This window comes from Centroberyx gerrardi, chromosome 2, assembly GCF_048128805.1.
Source record: "Centroberyx gerrardi isolate f3 chromosome 2, fCenGer3.hap1.cur.20231027, whole genome shotgun sequence".
Lineage (NCBI taxonomy): Eukaryota > Metazoa > Chordata > Actinopteri > Beryciformes > Berycidae > Centroberyx > Centroberyx gerrardi.
Genome location: NC_135998.1, coordinates 36115547 through 36133046, shown reverse-complemented (window position 1 = coordinate 36133046; position 17500 = coordinate 36115547). Strand labels below are relative to the sequence as shown.

Below are 17500 nucleotides of genomic sequence, written 5' to 3'. Positions count from 1 at the left end.
GATATGCTAATTCTTAGGATTAATTTAGTTTGAGATAAAAGAGATTGAGATTTTGTAATGAAAAACAAAACAAAACTGTAGCCAAATTGCAGTAGTCAATATTGTGACTTTGATTTTGTGTTGATTAATTGTGCGTCTGGTAGTGTGCAGGTAGCTGCCTCTTATCAAACTCAGTTTTGCTGCTTACTATCAACGCATCATTGTACGATAAAACGGAATTCAATATATTACAATACAAAAATGTGAGAATACGCATCGTGGTTCAGAAAAATGAATGGTGATATCAGCTCCATGTTATTCTGCTGTCAGGAACATGAATGGTGATATCAGCTCCATGTTATTCTGCTGTCAGGAACATGAATGGTGATATCAGCTCCATGTTATTCTGCTGTCAGGAACATGAATGGTGATATCAGCTCCATGTTATTCTGCTGTAGTAATCACTAATGAGACTCTTGACCATCACAGTTTCACAAGCTCTCCATCCAAATTATATTATTGTCACTTTGTAATGACATTTTTAAATTGTTGTTTACATTCTAGCAGCCAATGGCATCGCTGGAAAGATTTGAGTCTCAGAAATAAACTGAATTCTGCAGACAGACTTTGTTGTGACTGAACTTTTATTGATCACATCGTATCCTGGTTGTATTGAATCCTGAACCTCATATTGAGTATCTTATCGGCTTTTCTTAGCTTACGAGCCGGCCCTTTAGAATAGGAGATTTAAATTTATAACCAGCCTGTGGTATAGGCCAGTCGCAACAATTTTGATATACAAATTCTAGATATCATCATTTTTGTCTTTTTTTTGGCCTGTAGGCTATTGGTGAATATGTGTCCAGCAACATCAGCAAACAGGTTAAAAAAAAGTTATTTTTCATTTCATGCGGTCTGTAATCTGTGACAGAATGAATCATCATCATGACTAAATATTAGAATAAAAAACAAGAAACCCGTGTTTATTTTCTGTTAGACATCAGATATCTGAAGGGGAATCTGCAGTTAGTTTGAAAATGATCTTAGTCATTATCATCAGACGGGATTTAAGTCTGAATTATTTATAATGAGATCATCTTTATTCCCATTCAACATCTGGACGGTGACGACAAACTGAACAAACCCTGAGTGAGAAAACTGCTTATAATCTGCTTCTGTTATAATACTGATGGAACAAGTAGACAGATAAACAGACAGATAGATAGATAGACAGATAGATCGGGGAAACTGGGTTTTGTATGCATTTCTGTTTGTATATAAAGTATTATATTATATTATAATTATATGGTTATAATGGACATTACAGTGTGAAATTAATCAGAAACAGACAAAATAATTAACTCAGATGGGAAACAATATTAGTACTTGTGCTTTAAACTGCGCTAGTAACCATGATGTAGATACTGTGAATTATAGGCAGCATGAACAGCTACTGTACACACTGATGGAGCAGCTGACATGCCAATCTATCTATCTATCTATCTATCTATCTATCTATCTATCTATCTATCTATCTATCGGTTATACAGCAGTTTTCAGTCAGATTTATGGCTGAAATAAAAGACAACAGCACAAATCTAATGAAAACAACTGAGTCAGGTTTGGACATGAAGGAGCAGCAGCGGTGGAGTCAGTATGGAGGCCGGGCGGCTCAGTCTGTTATGTAACTGATAATGGATGAGACTACAGCACAGTAAACTGCCGGGCCACATCAACCTGCCACACACACACACACACACACACACACACACACACAGGCCCGCTCACCACCGGGAAAAACACTTTTACACGAGAAATGGCCTTTTCTGAGACAGTCGATCTGTGTCTTTCCAGTATAAGTCCTCCATTCATTTTACCATCAGTAGAATATTACCATCATATCGTATTCCAGTGATATTATATTACCGTTATATTATATTACTGTGATATTCAACTGCAAGCGTCTGTAGAGAAACCCGCACTGCCGAGCTCAGCCTGTGTTTTCATCATATGTATTTTGGATTGTTTTGCTGTGAAAAATGACGCCATCCAGGCCTGGTTTATATTTTAATCCACTGACATCTTGTCGGTTGACCATGTTACATGTTTTAATCTCTCCTGTCGTGTCATGAATATAATTAATATGTTTGGCAGGTTTAACAGCGAATTAAACGATGTAGAAAATGTAAATGCAGGTCTGTGCTGTTTTACCTGCGGCTAGTTTATACGTGAATTAGGAATTATTGATACAAAACAACAACAAAAAAAACGCATTAATGCGGGACAACCAATCAATCAGGCTGATAAATCTATAAATAACAGTGAAATAATCCCTCCACCCACCGCCGGTCCATCCTTCATGATGATTTTTTTGACCAGCACCACCCGGCTGGTCCCCGGCGGCTCCGCCGGCGTCTCCTCGCATCTCCCCCGGGTCACGAAGCATCCATGCCGGGTAGAGATCCGCGGTTCCCCCGCTGCTTCCAGGATGCCTCCTAATTTAGCCCCGCAGCGGCTAAAGCGAGCTGAAAACGGTGTGAAATCTCCACAGTATCCCGGTAGATCCAGGCCAGGTCAGTCCGAGAGTCTGGTCGGCTTTGGTGCTGAAGGTAAACTACCAGTGTCAAGCCAGCAGCAACTAGAATAAGTCTTCCGGTCCGGTCTTTTCAGAATAAAAGCGCCCTTTGTTTTAAAAACAAAAAAACAACTAACAACAAAAATAAATAAATAAATCAAACAAACACCCACAGCTCAAATATTGACTGGAAAACTTTATTTTGAAAAAGAAAAAGTAAGCCATAAACTACACAACACATAATTATTAGGCTACCACATTTCTGTGGTAGCCTAATAATTGTTCTAACCATTTGATAAAGTTCCCCTCTACATTTAAAGGATAATACCAGTGTAATTTTATTTTTTCCTATTTTTTTCCTGTTAATGCCCATGAAAAGTCTAAATCCAGTGATGTATTTCTACAGTCAGAAGCTTCCACTGTCTGTCCTACTGCTCCCATTGTTTTCAAACATAAAATATATAGGCTACTGCTGCCTAGACAAACATACGATCCTGATTGTATTTTTTCCTAACATGTCTTGTTAGCCCCGCCCTCCTCCCCCTCAGCTGGTCAAGTTCAACACCTGTCACTAATCTTGATGACGTCATCTATCGTGAGGCTGAGGTGAGCAGCACCGCAAAACCTCAACAGGCGCTGAACAAGCAGACAGTGAACGCAATAAAAAAAATCTGCAATGGAAAAAAAAAGCAACGCCCATGTTGATTAATTTTTTCTAACGTTTAGCTGTGCTGTTGTTTCTTTTTTTATGACCCCCCCCCCCCCCCCCCCCCCCCCCCCACACACACACACACACACACACACACACACACACACACGTTACATATTTGACACTTATTTTGAAGGCACAATCTCTTTATTTCCTCTTTATCTTTATCCTCTTCCGCTGTCTGATTTGACGCAGCTGGAAGACGGACGCCGCACACGACGTCAGTCCGGTCCGGTCCGTCTTCACCGGGCCTGGACCGGGTCTGGGCCAGACGAACCAGACTAGCCCGGGTCAGAACCGGACGAGAGATGGATCGGACAGGGTGTGTTCGATATAAAATATATATAAATGAGGTAAACGACGCGCTGGGTTGACAAAACGAACATAACCGTACAAGACAATCTGAGGGATTAGAGAGCAACGTCAAGTTAGACAGAAACAGCCAGGATAAAACCGGGAATAAAGCGGTTTGGCCTTCAAAATAAAAGCGTGTGAAAAAAACAATGACGCATTGGGACGAACAGAACATTTGGAGAAAACATCAGATATTTTATTTTTCATTAATTCAAATTCCTCCTTAAATATAAGGTTTACTTTCACTTTGGTACTTTGAATTGGTCACAAAAACGTTGCAACACACCTGCCAACGGGTTTTATTTTGAAAGTTAGGTGTTATTTTGGTATTCTGGCGGGCTTGACGCTGGTGGATGGAGATATACAGACGGTACATCACGTGTGTGTGGATGTGGTTCAGTGTGTGTGAATAAAACATGAGCGGCGGGGGGAAACGTGACCGGCACGAAACATCACATGCAGAAACCCGCCGCAGGCCGAGGGGAGGAAAAGGCTTTAATATGGATGTTGTTCACCTTCATCCACTGGTTTATACAGCTTGGAGTCTATCCCAGCATGCATTGGGTGGCCTTGGACAGGTGTTTTTCAGTATGGATGGTCCCAGTGGGAATTGCACCCCTAACCCTGGCAGTTTTAGTTGTCTTGGACCAAGAGTTATTATTATTATTATTATTATTATTATTATTATTATTATTTAATTTATTTTGTAGTACACATTTTTATTGTTTTAAGCTTCTTTGGTTCATGACAAGTCAGTGTGAGACATTCTTAATCATTACAAACAAATAAAAACAGCAAAAGAAGAAAAATTTAAATCTGCTCATTAACGTTCCTTTATGTGCTGGAAGTGATTTTCAGACTGTTCCTCCAGACAATGGCAGTGAATGGAGAGAGAAAAAAAACACAATTCTCCAGTCTGCTCTACCAGAGCAACAGATCACAGAATCACTGATTTTGGGGTTTTATCATGGAGGAAGAGACACAACCCAAGAGACTACCAGAGTCACACAGAGATTTAACATTCAACTCAAATCCTTTTGGCTCATAATCGAGTTTCTTGGATTCCAACAAACTGTTTGTCTCCTCCGTCCTGCTCCACTCGATCTTTACCCTTCTCATCTCTCATCATATTATGAGAGATGAGAAAAGTTTGACAGTATGACGCCACGTATCCAGGTGATTATTTTATCACTCATAAAATTAAAGATACAAGCTAAATACATAAATAGGAGACAGTTTGAAATTTCAACAGGCCCAGTCAGGGAAGAGCTGTGCATTTTTTCCCGTGATCTTTGGTCATAAATAAATTAAGTTAACTAAGTTGTTGTTAAAGTCAATTTTGCTCAAGTCCCACATCAGTCCCAAGTCTAAATGTAGATTACCAAGTCAAGTCCATGTCATTAATGTCAAGTCTCAAGTCTAAATGTAGAACAGGAAGTCAAGTCAGAACAAATCAAGAGTCCAGTATCAATTTAATATCTTAAAGAAAACTAAATATCTAGGACTTTTCAATGCAATATGGTTTTAATAGGATAAAAACTTGGTAAGAGCATCATGAGTTTGATTTCTATAATCAGTTTCAACTTCAATAAATTCAATCATTCCCACAGAATTTGAATGGATAGAACGGTCTTTCCACTGTTTTCTATGGTATTTTGGCTGGTACACCAAAAAATGGCGTCTATGGTTAGTTTCTATGGTGACAACGGAACATTGGACATTAAGGCCGTAAAGTGTGTCACACCTGCTGCCACACAGTGGGTTAGCTTTATAATGTTACAAAACTAACGTTAAATGAATAAAATGTGACGACTTACCAACGTTAGCACGATTAAACCCAATCGGTCCAAAAATCCTTGAGTAGCCTCCTCGCTGACAGCAAAGCCACAGGGATAACACAACGGTAGTTTTCCACTGCTTTTTTTACGCTGCGACTTGCCGTAAGTCGGTTTATACGGAAGCTAGGCCGACCGTTTTATATCATGGAACGGTACACATAAAAACTGCCGCCGCTCTGACCATCCAGCAGCGTTGATTTGAATGGGAGGGACCGTTCTATCCATTCAAATTCTGTGATCATTCCATACAAAGTCAGAAAACAGAATTTAAATTCAGTCGTCTGCTGGAACAAATCTCATCACTTTCAATCTAAGTCATTTACACAAACACAAGATCTCAAGTCAAGACTTGAGAAACCGGGCAATTAGTCAGTCAGTCATCAGTCAGTTAGTCATCAGTCAGTCAGTCAGTTTCTTAGTCAGTTCGTCTGTCAGTCAGTCAGTTACTTAGTTCGTCAGTCAGTCAGGGACAAATAGTCCCAATTTGTTAAAATGAACCGTTATACTGTTACTGTGCGTTCACACCAAACACGAAGCGAATCTTCGCCTCGCGTTACACAACCCGCGAATTTTCGCCCTTCTGTGAAGCCAGCTGTGCTAACGGTTGTGCTAACTGGGGCTAATGCTTGTGCTAACTTGGTTCATAGTAAAGTACAACCGATAGCTGGAATAAAGTAACAGACTAATTTTTTCAGAACTTACCAGGTAGTCCAACTTCCTCGTTGACTTTTCTCCAAGCCCTCTCCTTTTTGTTGCGGTCTCTGTATGCCAGGAGACTTGTGTCACGCAGCTCCGGGAGCCCACAGACCGCTACTATCAGCTTATCCTCCATTTTGTGATTCAACGTCAGGACGTCAGTGACGTTGGGAGAATCTCAATGCTGATAGGCTTTCACGACACAGTGTCACACGAATTTTCCGCTCAAGTTGAAAAATTACGCGGCTGAGGCGAATTTCGCGTCATTCGCATCATTTGCATCGTTTCATCCACGTCAACCGCGTCGCCCGGCACGAAATCGCGTCTGTTCGCGTCTTTGCATTTACTTTGTATGTAATCGCACCGCGCGAAAAATTAGCGCGCCGCGGCTTTAGGCTGATATCTCAAAAAAGGTGTGAAGTCATTTATGTGCTGAGTCATGAAGAGCCGAGAGAGACGGCGTCATATTAGAGACTCAGTTTAAAGGATAAGGCCGGTGTTTTTTAATGCATTTCTTACCATCAACAAATCCTATGAAAATAACAAAATCAACAATGCGTTTGCTGTACTCCCGTTACTTTCTGACTTCCCACGTACCGTTTTTAGCCGTCAACTCGGAAGTCATTGGCTCCAATTGTAAGCTAAAAACCTTGAAATACAGCTCACAAAGACATAGTTTCAATTTTAAAAATTGCTAACTGTGACCATGAAAAGTCAGACTGTTGTAGTTATTACCAAATCAAATTAAAATGGGAACAAATTCTTCATTACGCCGGGGACTTTTTTCTGTGCTACGGAACTACTTTCCTGAGATGGAAAACGTGTTAACGGTCGGCTTATTAAGTTGTTTGAGGAAAAAGTCGTCCGGCCCGGTGCATCGTGATGATGAAATATGCTGCAGAGCAGCAGCATGGCTCTGTGACGGGGTTTAATAGTTTTTTAATACAATGCAGTTCTATGGCTGCTGGGACATGAGGCTACACTGGGCACCGAGACTTGTTAGAAAAAACAAATTCATTGCTGATTTTGTTATTTTCATAGGATTTGTTGACGGTAAGCAATGCATTAAAAAACACCGGCCTTATCCTTTAAGGGTTTAAGCACCAGATCAGTGTTTTATCACCGCTGTGTTTGTTGGATGGAGTTACATAAGGCACTCAGAGGACGATCAATAATTCAAGCTGAGCGGCTCGTCCAACATGATGTACTCACATTAAATATGAATCTGAGGGGAAGAGTCTGTGTGCTTTATTAAAGAAATACTCTGCGACACTTCCATATGAATTAATGTTCGTTCTGCTCCTCTCTCTCTCTCTCTAACTCAACAGTGATCCAACCTATATCAGTTCATAAATCTTCTCCACTGTCTGTTCTGAACAGCCGGTGTCTGGTAGCTCTTTCCTGGGGAAAAAAACCCCTGCCACACAGGAAGTGATGCGTTTTAGGTTTCTAACACACCGTCCTCAAAGTGGAAACACATTATTGTTACGTTTGCAGTCAGAACTCGCTCTGCTTTCACAAGCGGGGAAATTAAAAATGGAGAAAGATGACTGGCTGAATTACAAAATGACTGACAACTGACTCCGGCTGATGATTGGCCAAATTAATATTTGACTGACACGTAGTTGCAGGCCTCTGATTGCTCAAATTAAAAACTGTCTTACAGCTACTCCATCAATTCAAAGAGATACCACTCCCACTCCATGGCAGGTGTGTGAGCCACAGACCTGCAGCAGGTCAGTCTGCCACCTAGTGGTGCTGGACAACATTTAACATCAACTCACAACATGATGCCTTGGGCCTTATGCAAATGAAAGAAAGAAATTCAAAGAAACAGAAATCCTCAACTCAGGGTCAAAAACTGATCTAAAAGCATGTGAATGGACACAGTCACCTGACCTGCATAGCTTCCATCCATAGGCAACATCACACCAAATCCTTTCCAAAACCTGCCAGTTTCCTGCTGCCCTGCTTATCGGCAAACCTACATAGAATATGACTGAAGTCCTTTTCTGAATCGATAAGCTCTGCTGGTAAACTCGTACATCCAATCCACCAAGCAGAACTTTATTTCAATTAAATTTATATTGCTCACAGGTTGTGGGATTAAGAGGAAAACCAGTTAAATAAGTTTAAACTTTATGAAAATATGAAATTGATGGATGCCGAATTGAAGAGTGGATCCCATCGATTCAGAAAAGGTCTGAAGTTATGTTTTACACTTATGCACCTTTGCCGATAATCAAGCAAACACTAAATAAACACACTAAGGAGCTTGGTGTGAGGTTCTCTCCATCCTCTCTCCTTCTTCCTGCCGTTTGGTCCAAGCGGTACGGAGCTCAGATGGAGCGGAGCTCAATATATACAGTATAAAGATTGGACTAGAGTTGCTAATCATATCCTCATAATATCATTCACTGATTCAATGATTTCACTGATTAGAGAAATCACACTCCCTGGAGTGTCTGCTGTATAACAGTGGGGCATGTGTTGGGTTTCTTCTACTAGAATGCACTTGGCTCGACTAAAGCCAATGTTGTTTCACTCTGGGTTTTTGGAACACACTCATAAGATTGTGTTCTCTGTCAGTGACAGTGTCTCTGGTATCTCGGGGAAAAAAATTAAGTCACCCAAAAATATCCACAAAAACCCTCCTGCTGCGCCAGCTGATAACCGTGAGTCCCATCTGACTATACTGATCTAACAATGAATAAACACAATTTGCAAGCAATCTGCCACAAATTACCTGCAATAAACCAAAAGACCGAGTAAAGAAAAAACATGCGAAGGTAAATGACGCTGAAACCAGGCAAAAACAGCCGTTTACCCAAGTAATTATGCACACAGGACATCATGTTATGTAATGCAGGGCGGCAGCAAAAAAAAAAAAGAAGCCCTAGAGCCTCCGGCGGCAGGTTAGCTTCTGCGATGCTAGCTGCTCGGTCCCCATCACATGCAGAGGTGCGAGGGCTGAGCTGACTGCTAATGTCCAGGGTTGCCAACTTTGGTCAGCTGGCTGGAGTGAGATTTTCAGGTCATGGGCTGTAACTTTTGCTCCTGCAAGTCTTCACCAAAAACTATTATTTATTTAGCCTAAACATGCACAAACAACTGATCATTGGCTGTCACTTGTCACTGACAGACACATGGAAATTTGTCTGAAATGTGTGAACATTGCCTCTTCCCCTTCCAGCCCTATTTAACATATTGCCTGAGCTGCTGAGAATTACAGCACAACACATAACCCATAGTGCTAATTTACAGTATGAATATTGTTTTTACTCTACATTTTAAACATCAGTAAAGTATGTGCAGCCCTATAATAACCCCATGTTTTAATTCTCTCACACAATGACAAGCCATGGATATTTGCCAGCACCCCTACTTCCCGCGTCTATTACTACGGGTTGATTGCATTGTAGCTCATCCAGGGGCTCAGCTTTAGTTCAAATGTAATTTTAAATCACTGTTTCTCGAGCTACGGCTTGGTACTTATCGCTGACAGCGAGACTGAGGACAAAACAGCTCATTCACCCAACACCTCTAAATCCACCAGCTCAACGACCTCAGTGGGAACAGACGATCCTCTCCCTGTGTCTCAACCAGGGACACCTGTTTACACTGAGGCCCTGTCCACACGTATACGGACATTTTTGAAAACGCAAATCCTGTCCACACCAACAGTGTTTTAGAAAATCTCTCCGTCCACACGAGAACCCAAAAACGAATAAAAAACGCCTCCGCAAAGTTCACGTTGCAGAGCGGTTTCTGCTCAAATGCCATTGTTCACCTACTCACCTACGGCTGCGTGGCGGATCGCAGATTTTCCCCCCCGCGATTGGCCGCACAAAGAGAGGAAAACATTTCAACTGGAGCGGATAAGATCCACGCTCACTTCTCACAAGAGGACAAGTCAGCGCTGCTTTGGTTGCCTGGCAACAAACTGAGCGCTCCGCTTCGTTTCTGCCACTTTTTTTCAAAAGCGAGGCGGATCGCGGAAGAGAAATACAGCAAGGTTGACTTATAAACAAGTAATTAAACAGTACTGACTACACGTAAGGTAGTAGGCTCGTAGGTTCCTGACACATGCTCAATACAAATAAAACAACAATTGCCATGCGCAAGTTGAGGTTAGTTGAGGTTGAGTTTTGAAAAATCTCCATCCTGGGAAGCGTTTTCCAAAAGCTCCATTTTCAGTGACCTAAAACGGTGTTTTCGTGTGGACGGGAGGCCAAAACGCAGAGAAAATACTACGTCTTCAAAAATATCCGTATGCGTGTGGACAGGGCCTGAGCTGTCGGCACGAGAGAGGAGAGAGAGCTCGCCCCTGCCAACTAAGACTGACGATGTCAAAGTGGAGCTGATGAGTTCTTCCTGTCATCAGACCAGCTACTCTGGCGATGACGACCATGTTGGTTTTGTCTCTCTGCTACTGGGTCGACAGAGCGACTGCAGTGAGGATCGTCTCCCTGCTTCGTACCGCCTCAGGCGTCAGCCACACCCAGGCTTGTCTAACAGAGTTTGACCTCCAGACAGTCTACAAGCGTACGTACGAGAGTCTCGTTTACAAGTTTGGGAGTGAGAAGCTTCTGAAGGCTGCTGTTAGCACCAAGGTGGAAGTGGTTTCCCATGGTCCTGGTGGAGAGCTGCTCCCTGGCCCTTGTAGCCACGTACAGCCAGACCTCTGTGACCCAGTCCCAGTCAGCCACAGACGGCCACAGTGAAGGCCAGGAAGACATCAAGCAGGCCAAGAAGGCCAAGAGGAGGTTCAAGTTCTTTCGCAAGCTCTTCTCAAAGACTCCTGCTAAGGACCAGGCTCTTCCTGAGGACCAGGCCACCAATTCCTGGATTTGTTCGCAGCAAGCAGAAGACCAGGTGACCACCAAGTCCACCACCAGTCAGCCGACCCAGAAGAAGCGCTCCAGGCTGTCCAAGATGATGGCCGACCTCTTCAAACCCTTCCAAAAAAATACACGCTCTTAGCTCTTAGGCCCCACCTCCAGTGGCCTCAATCCCTCCCCACTCCCTACTCGGTGAGTGTGGTCACCACTCTCAGTAGGATGTTCCTCAATTCCTTTTCACCAATAAAATTCTTTAATTGGCTTTTGTTTGTGTTGTGTTTTTAATTAGTTGTTTTATCTGTTTGAGGATCTGTTTATATTTAGCTTGAAGAATATTTGGTTTTAAAAGTTAGAAGTCTGTTTGGTGGACTGGATGTTTGCTCAGGATTGTAACGGAGGGTGAAACCACCTGAACTTCTGCACCGTTTTAATTGCAGGAATGGAGTTTAACAAGCTGACGTAAAGCTTTATGAGATAAATGAGTACACATCATCACCAGTAGTATGAAATTAACTGATATAAGTCATATGAAAATAGGATCTTTTAAGGGGAAAAAGTATAAATTAATGCTATTCTGAATACCGTTGAATTTTGTTTCAGTTGGTGGATATTTGCCTTATGGTGATCACTGTCTAAAGGTGTGTAGTTTTATTGCACTTCATCACTGTGTATGTCAAAATAATACTGGAATAATAATGGGACTCATTGGTGTGGTAGTGTATCATCCTGTTAAACTCTGAATTGGGCCTCTATAGGAACGCTCACCTTGGATTATGGCACAAGGAATATTAACATCATATCCTGTGTATTGAAGGCTAAATGACAGAGTTTGGAGTTTGAAGTGGAGTTTGATCTGAGCCTTTATGTATATTTACTGACTTGTTCAACATGAACTCTATGTTGGCTCAATTATTTAATCTAATTTGTCAAATGTCCCTCCTGCAAGACACTTTATATGATGATTATGATTATTCTAATTATTACTAGTAGTAGTAGTAGTAGTACCGGTAAATCACATTGTCTCCCACTTGAAGACTTTTTTTCACTGTGTGTGATAAATGTTTCTTCATCACACTAAATCAATAAAAATCAAGTTTAATTCTCAGTGTAGCTCAGTAGGTAGAGTATGGCTTAATGGCAACATCATCAACAATAATATTTTTCCTTATTCTCCACATCCTATTAGGGTGTCTGTGGTCTGGTCTGTGTCTGTGTGTCTGGTCTGTGGTCTGTTTGGAGGCGTTGCTCGGCAACAGCGTGCCTGCAGAGGAAAGTGTAGCCTACCTGTAAGCTGAGATGCAGAGGCAGTTGTTAGTCAGTTAGCTGACATGGACGGACTCACCTGAGGCTTCAGTCTTCTGCAGGGAGGCTGAAAACACAACGAGAGAAGAGAAGCGCCGCAGCTGTCAGGAGGAGGTGGGGCACAACATCTGACACATTATGACCATGATATATTCCCAGTCAATTCAGACAGTAAAAGTAAATGTGTGTGTGTGTGTGTGTGTGTGTGTGTGTGTGCTTCACAGCAAAAGTCAAGATGGCATTAGCCAGCGGTCACTGGGTGGAAAAGGAGATGAGAGGAGAAGCACCAAGTCACAGGTAGGTGTGTGTGTGTGTGTGTGTGTGTGTGTGTGTTCTTCAGCTTTTTTGTATTTCTGGCTCCAAATTGCTCCAACACTGTATGCAGTACATCATGGGAATAATTGTGAACAAAAGTTATGTGGATTTAGATTATGAAAAACAAACAAACAGTACAGTTCATACAAACAATGGCACCTTAAAACTGAGTAATTAAAGCCCAAACCAAAATATGTGTGAAGTCTGACATAGAAAGTGACATCATCACCTGGCACCACATTCACACATTTTCATCAGCGTTCCTGAAGTGGGACAGGAGATGCTTTTAATCAATTTAATCATTTTAGCCGATTATCACAAAACACCACATGACCAATCAGCTGTGTATCTGTTAAGTTTCCATTAGTGCCGCTCTTCTACCTCCGGACCAAGGTTTGGTTCTGTCTAAAAACAGAGCCTCCATGTTGTTTGATTGATCCAATAATGGAGGGTTTGCCTCTTCTTCTGCCTGCTGATTGGCCACAAAATCTGATGGCGTTACGTGAATCTGCTCAGAAGCTATATGTGTTTTTATGAGAAGCCACGCCCCCTGCCACACCCCCCTGTGGCCAATCGGTGTGAAAAGTTAATCAGCTCTTCCTAGATCCATGACCAAACGTTACACAAAGTTTCCTGCAAACTAATTCATAACTTTTTGAGAAATCCTGCAGACAGACAGACAGAGAAGAACAAAAACCCCATCCAACTCAGATAGATTGATCAATCAGTGGGTTCATATAAAGAGTGTGTGTGCGTGTGTGTGTGTGTGTGTGTGTGTGTGTGTGTGTGTGTGTGTGTCCACCTCTTCTCTCCCAGACATGGCCATGCCTTAGCTGTGGCAGGAAATATCGCTTTTCTGTTTGGTGGAGCTTCCAACACGAACCAAGAGGTGACTTTTATTTTCTATTCTTTTATTCGACCTTTATTCATTCAGGGAAAGTTCAGTTCAGCTTTTATACTGATGTGCCGTACATCTCTTCTCATTTGTTCAGGACGACGACCCGATTTATCTCAACGACTTCTACATGCTGACAGGTAGGAAGTTAAAGTAAATACAGTTCTGAGTTTATTTAATTGTCTAAGTTCTGACTATGTTCACCATATAATAATAACCTTTAATAATAATAACCTTTATTTGTATAGCACCTTTCATACACAACATGCAGCTCAAAGTGCTTTACATCAATAAAAGGCAGATAAAAGACAGATAAAAAGATAAAATTCATATAAAAGAACAAGCAAGATGCATTGCATTAAAAGAATCAAATCAAGTAAAATAAACATATGAAGATTTTCATTCCAAAACGAGACGCCCACCTTCCCAAAAATGACTGGTGACACGAAAGTAAAAATATATCATAGATAATTATTGAAGTTATAAGTTCTCTTAAGGCCTTCGCTGGGAAAACAGATCATATGATTAGTTCTATGTTTTCCACAAAATGGATATAAAGCTTTTTGGAATTAAATCCTTAATACAGTTTGTTCTTTGACTCGTAGATGGACCGTAACATTTTCGTAGGTTTAACAGCCGATCATAATTCATTCATTCATGGCAGCAATGTTAAAAATAAAATAACTCTGTCTATGATCACTGATTTACTGTTTCAACATAATGCTTAACACAGTACAGCTGTTGTCATGACAGATCTTTCTGTTTCTGTTGTCAGACGACATCAAAACTATAGAAAAAGTGATTTGATCGACGGTCACAAAATGCTAACAGTACAGAAATTACCGTTAGCCTTGGTTAGCCAGTTAGCATTTAGCATTTTGTGATTCTCGATCGCAGTTACTGTCGGACGACTTACTTACGCAGTCGTCTGACAACAGAAACAGAGAGATCTGTCATGACAACAGCTGTATTGTGTTAAACATTATGTTGAAACACAAAAGTAGTGATCACAGACAGAGTTATGGGCGACAGAAAGTTGGCTTTTTAACATTGCTTCCAATGGAGAGAACCGAGCTACGAAAAGGTCGATACGGTAGAATCATTAACCAGCTGGAGGCTGAGCATCCACAGACCAGCTTTTACAAAGACAACACAGTTTCACTCTCTACAGTCATGCCAAAGGCTGTTTGAGCTTGTGACCAAACCCAAGCACAAAATGAGCTTCAGTTAAACTAAACTGTGCTTCTAAAAATGCAGAGCGAGTTAAAATACAACAGAAAGGCATAAATAAATAATATTAAGGAGGAGATTGACTGTCTCCTCCCAAATCTTCACCTGTGCCTCCTGTGAGTCTCTGGATGAGCATCAGATAAATGTCTAAAGTGTAAAAGTAAAAGAACCGGGTGAAAAATAAATAATTCTGGCTTTGTGTCGGGTCCAATTACCAAACCAGAGGGTCAGACTGAGCTGAACTCTGTTGAACCATGAGAGACCCTGGGAGTGAGCTCACTGCTCCCTGTGTGTTGTTATCGCCTGTCATTAGAGGAAAGGGCTGAGAAGATAAAGAGTGATAACAAGATACTGTGAGAACACTGGGGGGAACCTGGCATGTTAGAGGAAAGAGTTCAAATAGAATAGAATAGAATCTATGTTTTAAGAAGTTATAGATTAGACAGATGGAGAAGATAGATAAGTTAGGTGAGAAAAGGTTATCAGATGTTTGTAGTGTACAGATCTACAAATTTACAGCATTTTTTACAGTGTGTTGCTTTCTGCATTATCAGATTTACAGAGAAGAAGTGTGCATCACTAACTGTTCACCTTAGCCGATTTACTGATGGAAGTAAAGTCTGATGAGAGGCATCTATCTATCTATCTATCTATCTATCTATCTATCTATCTATCTATCTATCTATATATCTATCTATGTATTTATCTCGATCCGCAGAGTCCCTCTCAATCTTTAAGAAAAGGCTAAAGACCCAGCTCTTTAGCGAACACCTTCTCACCTGATGGACTGTGTAATCTAAAAAAAATAAAAAAAAATCTTTATCTGCCTCTCTGCCTCGTAGCTCCTCTGTCCTGTTGGACCAGATCTTAGCTTTATGGCGCTTACTCTCGTTGTTCTCTCCTGACTAGATCCTTGCTTGTGTTGTATTAAAACCTCATGTGTACGTCACTTTGGATAAAAACGTCTGCCAAATGGGAAAGTGTAAAGTGTAAGTACCAGGCAGTGGTTCTGTTCCTGCAGTTTCTCCTGACGATGTGGTGTGGGAGGGGCTTCCTCAGAACGGAGACGTCCCCCCAGCGAGAGCCGGACACACTCTCTGGTAAACACCAACACCACATGAGGAGTTCAGTGACACTGGCTGAAGTTACTCATTAAATATCTCAAAGATACCGAGGATCTGTCTTGTAAAGGCTAAATGCATCATGACTTAATCATTTTGTCGAGCGAGGGACTTAAGTTAGCTGCTAGCCGTTACAAAGCACCATCATTTATTTTAATTTTGTGTTATTAAACCCTGCGGCAGAAAATTCACCTCGACAGCAGCTGAAGGAGAGACAGAGCTTCATCAGTGTTCCTCATCAGTAATTTCCAAGACATGATTTTCTGCTGACAAGCTCCTCCCTCCTCTTGACTTGATGCATGGAGAGAAGACTTGAGACTTGACTTGACTTGGGTTCTGGTGACTTGGGACTCGACTCTGACTTGTGCTTTGATGACTTGAAAAGGTTTCTAAAGTCTTGACTTGAGATCTTGTGTTTGTGTAAATGACTTAGATTGAAAGTGATGAGATTTGTTCCAGCGGACGACTGAATTTAAATTCTGTTTTCTGAATTTGTATGGAATGATTGAATTTATTGAAGTTGAAACTGATTATAGAAATCAAACTCATGATGCTCTTACCAAGTTTTTATCCTATTAAAACCATATTGCATTGAAAAGTCCTAGATATTTAGTTTTCTTTAAGATATTAAACTGATACTGGACTCTTGATTTGTTCTGACTTGATCTTTTGTCAAGACTTTAGAAACCTTTTCAAGTCGTCAAAGTACAAGTCAAAGTCAAGTCCCAAGTCAGCAGAACCCATGTCAAGTCTCAAGTCTTCTCTTCATGCATCAAGTCAAGAGTCAATCTGTGACTCAAGTCCAAGTCATGTGACTCGAGTCCAAGTCATGTGACTGCCCCCACCTCTGCGTTCTTGGGTCTTGTTGTCTCTGTCTGGACTCAGCGTGGTGAAAGGAAAGCTGTATCTGTTTGGAGGAGCGTCCGACCCGAAGCCCGGCGAATGTCTCCCAGGAGTCTACTGCTTCGATATCGGTGAGAATATCAAACAGCAGTTTGCACAGGTGACTTTAACTGTTCCTTATTTTGTTAAAGGATAATACCAGTGTTTTGTTTTGTTCTTTTTAAAGTGACGGTCCACCAAGTTAAAAAAGTGAATTTTCTTCTTCAGTCTCACTCCTGAGGTCTGTGTTCATCATCCACCAAGATCTGAGCTTCCTAACATTCAGTTGCTGTAATAAAATGGAGCTTTTGGCTGCTGCATTTTCTATATGATCCAGTTCAGAGAGCTGCTGGGCGTTCCCTCTGCCTGGAGCTTGTGGGCGGGGCCTAAACTGATGAGCGAGCCTCACTGTAGTCTGCAGAGAGAGAGAGAGAGAGAGAGGCGGCTCCGCAAACGTGATAAATTCCAAACACAAACCACAGCTCTGCTAGCTAAAAACACACATTGCTTCAAACCTGGTGGAGCGAGCTTCACTGTAGACTGGAGAGAGAGAGAGAGAGAGAGAGAGCGGTGTGATGAGGTCGAGTTCTGATTGGATTTCCCACTCTCACGTGTGAAAGTCGGGGGGGGGGGGGGGGGGGGGGAGGTTAGATATTACGTCAAAAGTGTCTTGGGAGGACAAAAGAAACGGTAACAATAGCTGTTATGAAAATTGGGTCATAAATTGTCAAGTCATTTGATGAATTTGACGAATCGAAATTTG

At 41.6% G+C, this 17500-nt stretch overlaps 2 protein-coding genes across 2 annotated transcripts in view; one reads left to right on the top strand and one right to left on the bottom strand.

The window, feature by feature from the left end:
• The window catches only part of slc71a2a (solute carrier family 71 member 2a), a 19820-nt gene extending 13533 nt beyond the window's left edge, over nucleotides 1-6287 (bottom strand). The window contains 2 exon segments of the mRNA XM_071925594.2: nucleotides 2323-2504; nucleotides 6158-6287. Coding sequence (XP_071781695.2) covers nucleotides 2323-2504; nucleotides 6158-6287 — 312 coding nt within the window.
• Nucleotides 6288-12529: 6242 nt separating this feature from the next.
• The window catches only part of LOC139931947 (uncharacterized), an 18543-nt gene continuing 13572 nt past the window's right edge, over nucleotides 12530-17500 (top strand). Inside the window, exons 1-5 of the mRNA XM_071925590.2 lie at nucleotides 12530-12591; nucleotides 13426-13498; nucleotides 13602-13644; nucleotides 15756-15834; nucleotides 16741-16829. Of these exons, the coding sequence (XP_071781691.2) occupies nucleotides 12530-12591; nucleotides 13426-13498; nucleotides 13602-13644; nucleotides 15756-15834; nucleotides 16741-16829 (346 nt within the window). The remainder of the gene's footprint in view (nucleotides 12592-13425; nucleotides 13499-13601; nucleotides 13645-15755; nucleotides 15835-16740; nucleotides 16830-17500) is intronic.